This window comes from Falco cherrug, chromosome 2, assembly GCF_023634085.1.
Source record: "Falco cherrug isolate bFalChe1 chromosome 2, bFalChe1.pri, whole genome shotgun sequence".
NCBI classification, from domain to species: Eukaryota; Metazoa; Chordata; class Aves; order Falconiformes; family Falconidae; genus Falco; species Falco cherrug.
The window spans coordinates 94,541,373-94,553,564 of NC_073698.1; the positions used below are offsets into that span (position 1 = coordinate 94,541,373).

The window sequence follows — 12,192 nt, forward strand, 5'->3', positions numbered from 1 at the left end:
GTGCCTGTTCTTACACCTTCCCATAAGTCTTCCCCCTTTTGCTCTGAATGCAGGACCTGTAAATGCAGGCTCATAGAGCTATCTAGGCTTTATGAAAACAGACTGTTACTGGCCACAGGAAAGAATTATGTCCTAACTCATTACATTTGTCATCTGAGAGTGTGCAGTTGGTAACACTGTCTCATGACAAAATTCTGAAGGACCTTGGCTAGGTAGCAGTCGTTTCCCTGCGTATGCAGAACACTTGTTTATGCTTTGGTTTGTAACTTCTTGCAATAAGCTGAAAGAGTGCTAGCTGGACCTGACAGGTGAAAGTTCTTGTGATCAGCCATTGTCACAAACCTGCTCTAGGTCTGGAAGGTGCAGTGCTAGCACACATTAGACAATGAACAGTTCCTCAGTGGACAAGGCAGGAGAGAGACCCCCTTTGCAAGTATTACGTTCCTGCCCAGTCTCGGAGGCCTAGGAATAAGAATTCAAATGAAATCTATTGCAGTATGAGGAAGCACCAGATAACCTGTGTTATGCAATAAAAGCAGCAAAAAAGTTTGAGTTAAAGGGACTGGAATTATTACCCTAGATAGTACAAAAGTTGAACATAAGGAAATCAGAACATTAGCACGAGCTAAGAACACAAACCAGCCTTAATAAGTCTAGGCTGGAAATGCAACTTATATTCAGCTTCCTGCAAGGTTTTATTGCTGTTTAGGTAACCTGTCACATGACTTACAAGTACAATCTGTTTGAGGTACAAAGCAATTGTTAAAGCACGCAGCCTGGCTCTGGCAGCACTCTTACACTAAGAATCTATATGCTTTGCTATAGCATAAGCTGTTAGCTGTCCTAGCTCATTTCTTCTGCCCCTTCCCACTTTGCTGTCTGTTCTGATAATGCATAGCTTTCATCAATCCCACCAATTTGCCATCACACTATTTTTTGCTCCTCATTCTAAAGGACAACTAGAAGTTTGCATATGTATTACATAGTATATGCTCTGTCCCTCTACAGAACTCCAAATATTACCGACAGTACCCCCTAGAACTTGAAGTGCATTAGTACTTTAAATGAATCAGTGAATTGAAACATAAGCCACAAGTGCCTACCTTACCTCCATAGTGAATAAGATACTAAGCTCTCACAAAGTATAGAAGCTCCTGTTTGTTATTAAGCATTTTTCTACCTATCATCTATATCTGCTTGTCATAGGACTTCTGCTTCAAGTACTTGACAGTCTCCCCGAGATGAAATCCTGACCTCAATACCTATACTGTCTTATTTACTGTAACACACACCCCACACACACACACACCCTTTCTCTTTACTAGCCACTTTTTATGTACAGTTGTGGTACAGCAGCTCTCGAGGCACAAGTAATACATTTCTACTGTATTAAGTTTCATTTAACTTTATTAAACCTACTTCTCAGATGGAGGCTTGGTAACCATGACATTACACTGAAAGGGGACAGATGGGGAAACACAGTCACTTAGGCACAAGGAAGACCACACTGGTTCTCATCCTTAATGGTTTCCTTTTAGCAATCTTAACTGAATCCTATCTATAGTACTGTAGTTATGGTAGCTTCATCTCCTGTTCTGTTTCACCCTTCGCCTCTGCTAAAACAGAACATTAAAGGAAGCCTGAAGAAGTAAGGTTGTAGTTTTACAGTTTCATGTCACTAGCTCAGTAGCCTCCAACGCAGTCAATCTTAATTTTTAAAGCTTTTTGCACTCTCAGGTGAAGAGAAATTTAGCTAAGATTTTCTTCACAGATCTTTCCAGTCATTGACTAGAAAGTAATCATAAGTAGCAGCTCACCCTGCATTTAGTTGTTAGGTGACACAAGCTTAAAACACAGTTCTGCTGCTGTATACCCGAGGACTGTAAGAATGAATTAGACTCAGGGACGTACAAAAGGTAAAATGATGCCGGAGCAGCAGATCTATGGAGTAAAGTTGTCCGGGACAGGTTCAAGCAAGAATACAATACATTCAGAAAGACATAGTAAGAGTGACAAGAAGTGTTTGTTTTGCAAGCTTTACTTCCAAATAATTACACCTGGTACAGACCAAACATATGTTAAGAGAAAACTCTTGCTGTTACTGTACTCTCAAAGTCTTTCCTATTGGAACAAAAAAGTTGCTGCACAGAAAGTAGAGTCTGTGTAGTTTAGTGAGTAACATAGCTGGTCCTATAGGCCTCAGACTTCCTTGCGAAGTCCACAATGTGCGTATGTGCGTGCCTGTTAGCAGTCAGATTACACACTGAAGCAATAGTGCACTATCAAGTTTGCCATTACAAAGACAGTGGGTACACCAAGAGCCAACATTCAACAGCTTCTCATACAAGTATTCTACCGCTTAACTGCAATGAAGAGCCTCAAATACACCTTCTGTGGTTTCATCTGCATTACTGCAGAAAGACTGTCCATTAAATACAAAATTTGCTTCTGTTCATCACCATGTAATCGGTACAGTAATATAAAAGACAGTTTTAAATGTGTAAATCCATATCCCAAGTAGCAAATTAAAGGTGGATCAAATTCAGCTCAAACTAACGGTAGGTATTTACTCATATTAGGGCTGAAAGCTGTCACAATCTAAGTCAAGAGCTTCCTGAGTTCTCTACATATATTGCCAATCCTTAGTTTCACAGTGCAGAGATTACTGGTAAACACATTCATAGCTCAGGTTAACAGGAACAAGAAGTTTGGAAGTTTAAGGCTGTATACTAGAAGTACGCTTACAAATTTGTCATAATGTAGATCCCTTCAAGTGCTATTAAAGCTGACTGAATAAAGCCTATCTTTTTTTCATGACTAAAAATGGTTATACTTCAGTTAGATTTTTACCTTATTGATCACAAACATGCTAGAATGGGACTTAAGGCAAAGACATGTATTAACTTAAAACCCCATCAATATCTTGCGTTAAACTGCTGGAAAAATTAGTACAGCATTAGAATAGTACATGAAAGGAAAATGGACAATAAATAGGTAGGAAATTTGTTTCCTACTTAAAAACCTACACAAATTACAGCAACATACGGCAACATTAGGCAATTAGAAAAGACCTGAAGGTAATTTATATTAACTTATAATAAACCCATTAGAGATGAATTACCACTCACAGCAAAAGGAATGTAGTGAGACTGAAGTTTAATATCTAGCATTGTCAAGAAACTGACTTCTAATGAAACAAAAATGGAATGCCTATTTCATAAAAATATACACATATAAAAGTATCTTTGTGCCTGAATTCCAGAACAGTTTCTCCAAAGTAGTGCTTCTAGAACGTTCAAGTTTTAATTATATGCAAAGTTTTTCTCATTTGAATAAAGTTGGCAAATTAAATTCTTACATTAATGCTTTTACTCGGCACCTTCCTAAAGAGGAAGTGTCACTAATTCAATAAGGGGTCACTCATGAATGGAATTTTTTATTTTGCTCCCCCAAGAAAGCAGCAGAACATGACAATTTTTAATATTAGAGTGAAACCCCTTTGTTATTTTATCTACTACAATTCCCCATCCTTTTATATGGCAAGCTAGTTAAAGGTAATTTGGCAAAAAAAAAAAAGCCAACTTAAGTCAACAACAAGACGAACTGGGTTTTGGTTTCCGATGAAGGTTCACTGTATCTGTTTGAATAAAGTGATCTGATCTATCTTCAGAGGCTAGAACTCTTCTAACTGCTTCTTCAAAGGCTGCTGCAACATTAGTGGCATCCTTTGCACTGGTTTCAAAATAGGGATGGTTGCCATTATTCCTGCACCAGTCTTGGGCTTCTTCCGTAGACACTTGCCTTTCATCGATATCAACTTTGTTACCCAGTATCACAAATGGAAAACTTTCAGGCTCCTTGACATCTGCATAATAAATGAATTCTTTCTTCCAATTGCTTAAGTTTTGAAAGCTTTGAGAGTCATCCACACTGAAGGTTAGCAGACAACAGTCAGAACCTCTATAGAAAGGAGTCCGCAAGCTCCTGAAACGTTCCTGACCTGCTGTGTCCCATATCTGCATTGTAACAAGATGTCCATCAACTTCCAACTCTTTATTTAAGAATTCCACACCTATTGTATGAAACAGCTGTGCATCAAACTTGTTGGTGACATATCTGTTCATAAGGGAACTCTTTCCAACTCCACCATCTCCTAGCAGTATTACTTTAAGGAGTGATGATTTTGCTGCCATTGTTACAGGAATAGATCCTCCTGGTTTCCTAGACCTGTAAAGATTAAGAAAATAATTAAAGAGGACGGTGTTGGAAGCAGAAAATTTTACATGCATAAATACCTAGAAAGTGTTAAAGTCCACCAACATCAAGTTTCATGTATAAAAGCAGGAGGACTATGCTCAACAGGTGAAGTGTAGATACTTATAGTAATACCATGTGTTTTAAGAGGTGTCTCTTCCACACACTGCAATAAGTATGGCGGTCTAAGCAGTACCCTGCATGAATTACTGGTCTGTCACTTAAAAGAGTTAAAACCCCCAAAACCTTCAGTATTTGTGCAGAAGGGGTACTGCATCACATTCAAGGACTGCCAATGATTCATTAACATTCAGTGAAAAATATCAACAGAAGAAAGTGGAGCAAGAGAATTTTACAGAGCACATGCCTTGCACAAGTCACTTCAGGGCTTTACTGCATTAGCAAAGTTATTTTTAACACGCAAAAGTGAAGAGGAAGCTTTAGGAATAAAGCAGGACACTATTTGTTATACTGGAATAACTGCTGCATCTCACCCAAAATTACACCCAGACAAAGAATTGTAGATCAGCGCACAGGGGAACACAGTTATCTACAGAACAAATGCAAATGCTGTAATTTTGTTTTTAAAGTCAGGCGACTAGGTACTGCTACACAAACATTCAGCGTTTTACAGTTTACTCATTGCAGAACAGCCATGATGAATGGAATACTATATTACAACTACTACAAAAGCAAATTCACTATTGCTACTTCAAATGGTACTCGAGATGCCAAGTACCAATCCTAAGCCTACACCTACAGTTCAGTTAGTAGGTGTCAGCTTCCCGTGGTAAAACTGTCAAGAAGCCTGGAAGTGCTAGTGCATAGTCTGGCTGCCAGCACAGGAATGGGGAATTAGTGGCACCAATGAAACTGTTGGTTTCTTTTTACTGTCAGACTTCAAAAAAATAAGATTTAAAAAGCCTGTAACACTAAAGTAGTTAGCTCAGTGTTTGTACCAGCCCAAGCTTTGCCCTCATTACAGTAACATCATCTAATGCTGTAAAAGTGTTTCAATTGCTTGGAGGTAAAGTCTCTACTTGTAAAAAGCCAAAACTTAAGTTTCTGTATGAGGAGAATTGCTGTTCCTATACCTCCCTGATACTAAAAAAGCTCAAAGTAATTCAGCCAAAACAGGCTTCTCTGAAAAGAGCATCTGTTTAAAATGGAAACGGGTCATAAGTTGCCTAGTCCGTCTCCTTCTCTGAAGGAAGGAATGCGGTCTTGCTAGTTGCAATTAGCATTACTGGCATATACATCACCCACAGAGTATGGTCATGGAATTAATACCCAATACAAGCTAGCATCAGAGTCATATGACTCTGTGCTGCCTTAGAATCAAGCCCTACATTAGAAGCGAGAAATTTCAGGAATTTTTTCATCTCTAACTTTCCACCTTTGAATGTTTATTTGTTAAGACATAATCTACAGTAAGATAAAAGAAATGTTTTATAGTTTGAAAGCAGCTGAAGTCTCAACACAAAGAAGTTTCAAAATATAAGGAACAGTGGCTACTTCCATAAAGAAATTGTTCAGAGCAAGTAATTTTATACTGTGTAAGAAAAACAATGTTTATAAAGCCTTAATTTTGTACAGTTTGTATCACAACAATGTTAAGACTGAGTTACAAGTGGATTGTTCATTTACCTTTCAGAGCGCCACGAGATAATTCCTATGGCTCAGGACATGAACACATGTATTCTCATGTATGTGAAAACACTGGTTAGAGTCACTGCACTACTTGCATATGAATTGCAGGTTGATACTGAACTCTTGAAAACGGTCCAGTGTCTTCATTTGTGTGTCTAATTCCTACTGTTGATTAACAAGTAGGTTACCTGACCTACGTCATTAGATGGGAGCATCTTCTGAACAAATAATGCATTCACCAGAACAGAGGGTACTGAATGTTTACCTGTTCTTCAACTTCAGTGCAGGGAACAAGTTGCATTTATTTTTTCTGTCCTACTGAAATCACAAGTTCCCTGAAAGACATGATGTGAATAAATAAATGACTGATACTATACACTTACTTCCTTAGCTTCTACACTTTGAAGAACTGCAGTTATTATCATAAAATTGTCCATGAAGCCACATTTAAAAAAAACACAGGTAAGGAAACTCTTACAGTATCTAGTACTTTTCTGCATCCCAAGAAGTTAATTTGCACAATTTCAACCACAGGGGCTGTTACAGTGAGGTCTAAAAGACTGATGACCATAAAAATACTTTTACTGGGTAGACAATTATTACACCAGCCACAAACCATCAAATGTGTCTTTTTCGACTGGAACCAAACTGGTCCTTCTAAGCAAAGCCTACAGAAACAGTCTTCCCACGCTCATAAGCAAGCACCTTGATGTGATGTTGCAGGCAACATCACTTCTCAGGACATTCAGCTTCTGCAGCAGATGCTGTCATGCTTAGCTAGAAATTTTGTAAAGATTTTAATCCAAAATAAATGTATGTTCATGTGCTTACACGCTGCGTCTGAAGCAGCAAAGAAGCATGTTTAAATGCATTAAGAATCATTTGTTTGGAAGCAGCAAAGACTTTATACAATAATAGTTCTTTGACCAAAACGGACTCATCTGCAGCCCCACAGGCTATGTGATTTAGAGTATTTGCCAAACCAGGATGGTAGTTTTCAGCACAGTAGGCTGCTGCTGCATTTTTTCCACTTACACATCTTTAAATAAGATTTTTTAAAAACTCAATTTTTGTCTTTTTTTTCCTAAGTTACAAAACCTTAACACTCCAACAAACAGAACAGCAATAAAATCCTTAAGACACTTGAAAAATTAATGTTATTTCTCCTATTACATACTTGAACTTATCTGTATAATGTGCTTTTTGACAATGTTTTTGGAAGGAACAGTCAACATCTGATAACGTATTTCTGAAGATTCGTTACCTTAATTGTTCAGTCTAAATCATCATTCAGCATCTGAAAACAAAACAAAAACTTAATTTCCAATGTGCATCTGTTTTAACCAACACCAGGAACTGCAAGACACCACAGAATTACAGGCATCTATTGGTTTCAGTTATTTCTTACTGTGCTGCACAATTAATGTAAAAGTAGTCCTAACCTAGTACACAGAGGATTTTGTGAAGAGAAGAATTTTTCCCTCATATTCCTCTATCATTTCAATGTTGAAAAAGTCAGAGCAAACAGATAAACAACAGCCACACTGGTCTGTTTTGATAACCATTTCTGAATTGCCTCCACCAACTTATAAGGACTCAAGCTCTTAGGCCATCGACTTCAATATTCCTGTTAAAAGCAGGGAAGGGTTCTACTAAATACCATTTCTAACATGACCATATACCATAATATAAAAAGTAATTTGTTTCCTCCCAGAATCTCCCTTTTAAAAAGTGAACTGAATTACAAGTCTGAAATTTCCATCAGCAGTCCAAACACTTGCTGGCAAGACTAAAACCAATACACTAAGCAACTTCCAAAAAAATGAATTTGCATTACAAAATCTTTTGATTCCCAGCTCCTTAAAGCTCAGCGAAACACCACTGCAATCTATCCATTTAGATTTTCTTAATTCCATGACTGTCAGCTTCATAGCTGCCTTTTGATTTCTAGTGCAATTACCTCTTTTAACACATAGGTACTGAGGCAGCACTCAAAGAAAAGTGAGATTCTTGGTCCTGAAAACCAGGGCAGCAACACATAAACTTAGTCTAGGAATTTGTCTTTTTTCCACCATAAAAATCTTTTAATAGATTAAGGAGGACCTGCTTATACCAGAGTACTGAAGGCTGAAAACAAGTGCTGAGCTCACATTTTGTCTATGAAAAATAGCGTTAGCCAATACGGTAATTGCATTGCATCTATGTAAGCAAGCTACAACCCCACTTAAACTATTAAGGTAACAGCGTCAATTGGACCAATTTACACTTTCACTTTTACCATACTGATACCATGCACAGCAGCACACCATGATAAAAAAAAAAAACCAAAGCAACAAAACCCCAGACTACATAGCAACTGAAATCTCACCTCTAGCCCCCCCTTTTTAATAAAGGACACCAAAAACTGCATCTGTTGCAATAACACCATAGAATTCCTTCAACAGTCTTGAAGAAATAGATGTAAGGGACACTTCAAATTTCCAAACTATTCTTTCACCACTTGTACCTACTTGCAAACTTGGAAACAGGCAAGAAAATTTATTTCAATCACCATTTTCAGCTAGTGGTCACTGATAAACCACCTGATATACAAAATCAAGACTAAACCCAAAGCTGTCCATTAACTGAAGTTGTTAAAGAGCACCCATTTGACCTGGAGAAGGAAAAAGAATCCAAAGTAAGGCATAGTCAAGTTTGTTCCAACTAATCATGTTAAGCCAAGACGTCTTAAAAAAAGGAGCCATCTTTGCTGAAGATTTAAGAAAAAACACTCTTAAAAGTTACTGACAAGTAGAATTATCAGTGCCATAACTAGCATAAGAATAACACTGACCACGGAATCACAGAATGGTTGGGGTAGAAGGCACTTTGAAAATCATCTGGCCCCATCCTCTGCCACAGGCATAGGTATCTTTCACTAGATCAGGTTGCTCAAAGCAACTTGCTTGTTTCTCTAACTTCCTAGTGGTTTTCAGATTTACATCTACAACACATTCATTTCAGCTCTGAATCTTATTCACAACTTTCTTTGCTAAGCCATCTTATTTTGTTAAATGACAGGTATCAGATAGTAGTAGTTTAAAAAGACACACCAACCCTTCCAAGTACTTTGACAAAAACACTTGCCTTTCAGTAACAAAGTAAGCTTACTCCATCATTAGTTGTTGTTTTTTTAAACACTAACAAAGCATTTGACAATAATTACCAGGCTAGCATAGAAAACAAACCAGTTGTTTCCTGTGGTTTGTTAGCTGCAGCAGCTCACCAAAAAATGACATAAGTACATAAGATGCTTTTCTGTGAAATGGCTGGAAAAAAAGTCCCAAGAACTATCAGAGCTGCAGCAGAAGGGGCAGAAAACAGAACGATGTAAAACAGTTTCCAAACACTTACTGTTGGTGGAGTTTTTACATCTCTCAGACCTCAATCACTACAGAGTAGTTATACTTGTCACCTACAGCAGATCTGCAAGCTTCCAGAAACCTGAAAAGAAAGGATAGAAGCATTTTTTTTTCCCTTTTCTCTGCTTAGCCAATCCTTGGTCTTGTAGTCAGAAAGTACTTGTTTACACCCTAGCTAGTTACGTGGCACAAGAATGGGTTTTAGTGTGTAAGAGGCCACAGGCCTGTTTGACCTTGAAAGATTTTCTCTCAATTCAAAGGGAAACATACAGATATGAAGCAAAGATGCTACACTCTGCACTTTTGCTTGCATTACAAGCTCAGACGTTAGCCAGCCTCCAAACTGACCTTCCCCTCCATGGGGCACTCACCCAAGAACTATGGATCAGGAACCCACCTTTACCGATGGCCAGTTGTTAGCTGCCTAGCTGTCTCAAAGCCCTTCAATCACATGGCTTGATCTACTGAGCTCCTAATCATCCTTACAAGTCTTCCTTCCTTACCTATGACTTCACTGCACTGTGAAGGTAGTTCGTGTTTTCCATTAGAAAGATCTTCAATAATCTGATGACAGGATATCTGAAGATTCCCTTTAGTTGTAAGCCTAGGCACTACTTATCTAACACCAGAATATTTGTGGAGTTTATTCACAGTAATTTGTAATATGGCCACAACAAACTGAACTGCCATACAGCTGGTTGCTACTCATTTGCATACCAAACAGTAGTATTTTGACTCGGAACTGTCAAAGCAGCAGCAGCCAAGGGAAGGAATCCTTAAGTCCACATAGCCCCTGGATCATCCCAGTACCTGCTGCCAGAATTGCTTCATTTATTCTATCTAGCCACTAACTCAATCAGCAAAACTTGTCAGGAAAAATACCTGTATTTATTCCTCTGCTAGTTTAATCTTGCAGAGACCTTGCCTTCGCTTTCCATTTTCCATCATGCTCCCCACATTCAAGTAGAATGACAAAACTATTACATATTCTGATTTAATCAGAGCTGCCATTTTTCAGCAGCTTCATTTTACAGCTGAGCATCTCCCAACTTAAATACTCTATTACTTTCAGCCAACTACAAAACACCCGTAGGTGCTGTTGCTCTTGGTCAAACATTTCTAACAATTCATGAGAATTCATGAGTTAAATGACATTCTCCTTGCTACCTACTTCTCCATTACTGCTTCCACTCTTCCAATAACTTATCAAGTAATTATTTCTGCACGTATGTGCTCATGTTTCTCCCTAGCATTAGTTTCCCTCTTCCTCTGGGGTCTCTGCAAAAGCAGCAGCCTCTATTGGTCAGGCTACGTTGTACATTCATATTCTTCCCAATTTAACACTGTGTGACTGCAACCCACCCTTAAGGGATTAAGTGGGTTACACCGTACCAGGTCGACATACTGTCTGCCCTGTAGAGAACGGAAACAAAAAACACCAAAGAGAATGAATGTTATATTAAAAAAAAAAACCCCAACCTTAAGGAATTCTTAAAAGCCTTTTTGCTGGGAAGTTTTTTATTCATTGTGAAACATTTATATAAAATTTCAATCCTAAGGAGATGAAAAATCTGGGTTTTATGATTTATTACTAAATTGACAATAAAATACAGTTTGAAATCTAAATACCTCATTTGATCCTCTGCGATATTTTACACACTTTCAATTTAAGGAAAACGATGGTTTGTTTGAGCACTCAAGAACTGCTCAAGCCTTTTTTTTTTTTAACTACACATTGCCTATTTTTAACTTAACCGAAAAGGCCTTACTAAAATTAAGGCAACAAACAGAGCTCCATTTAATCTGAAAGACGACAGAGAAAAGTAACAGTTCATTATAAAATCCACACTGATACTAAAACACAGATGTAGTTGTACCATGCTTTGTTTAGGTTTCTCTAGAAATAAAAGTGCTAGGAAAAAAAAAAAGTTTTGCATTTATTTTGGGTATGTCTGAGAAATAACTCTCCTTCCAGTCTGCCATTACAACTTGTTTATAAGCTGCTCAAACGTCACAACCCGCCCCTCTTCTCAGCCCCAAACCCAGCCTTACACGACCACCCTTGCTCAAAAAAACCCTAATGCCTTGCAACACTAAAAGATAAATAAAACCCGAACCCTTCTTTGCTAGAGGTGTAAATTACTGTGGACAAGGAAAGAAGGAAAACAACGTGCAGATGACAGCTATCTGCAGACAAGCAAGCGTTTTAATTTCAAAACAAAATTTAACCAAGGAGTTCCCTACTTGCCTGTCCCACCCGAGTTAATAAAATTAACTGCTCTCCATGTATCTAGTTATATGCAACCTTGCTATAAAGGCCACTAATGCAAGTTTCTCAAACTAGTTTTCTTGCACTGTTCTTTGTTCAATCGTTTCGCACAAGTAACATTTAACACGGCACACTTACACCAACAACTGCTCATTAACAACTCAGATGTAAGCAATTCAACAATCTTAACCTAATCCTTTCAGTTCCCCAGCCATCACCCTATGGAAGTTCGTTTCGATTAGAAAAGCGACCGGCCGCTGCAGAGCGGAGTAAAATCAAGTCACCGGTTCAAAAAAGAACTAAAAACTACATTACTCAGGGTGCCCTTGGAAACAGAGAAGTCCTTCATCAGACAACAGCAAGGAAAGGCGATGAAGGATTTTTTTTTTTCCCCGGTTTGAAAGATGTCGAGGAGACAGGTACGAAACCGAGCTTCACCCTCACAGATCGGGGATCTTTATCAGTGCTGAGGAAGCACCGTGGAGTCGGTGACCGACCGTGCGCCGGCTGGGAATGGCCCGGCAGGAGCCGTTTCCCAAAGGAGCCACCGCCTGCCCCGGAGTCACGGGATCCCCGATCACGCCACATTCCCCCGCCGCCCGCACCGGCCTTGAGGAG

The 12,192-nt window shown here is 38.6% G+C and overlaps 2 protein-coding genes across 7 annotated transcripts in view; both read right to left on the reverse strand.

Annotated features, from left to right (window-relative positions):
• Window positions 1-2,022: 2,022 nt before the first annotated feature.
• RAB9A (RAB9A, member RAS oncogene family) lies at window positions 2,023-4,193 on the reverse strand. The gene has a single exon (XM_055702099.1). It carries the CDS (start codon window positions 4,191-4,193, stop codon window positions 3,588-3,590), a length of 606 nt encoding a protein of 201 aa, XP_055558074.1. The 3' UTR covers window positions 2,023-3,587.
• Window positions 3,140-12,192, reverse strand: part of TCEANC (transcription elongation factor A N-terminal and central domain containing) — a 31,665-nt gene continuing 22,612 nt past the window's right edge. For all 6 annotated transcript variants that reach the window (XM_055702093.1, XM_055702094.1, XM_014276189.3 and 3 more), the window contains 4 exons: window positions 9,298-9,387; window positions 7,169-7,201; window positions 6,170-6,239; window positions 3,140-4,227 (listed from right to left, as the gene is read on the reverse strand). The gene's annotated coding sequence lies outside the window, so the exon portion shown is untranslated. The remainder of the gene's footprint in view (window positions 4,228-6,169; window positions 6,240-7,168; window positions 7,202-9,297; window positions 9,388-12,192) is intronic.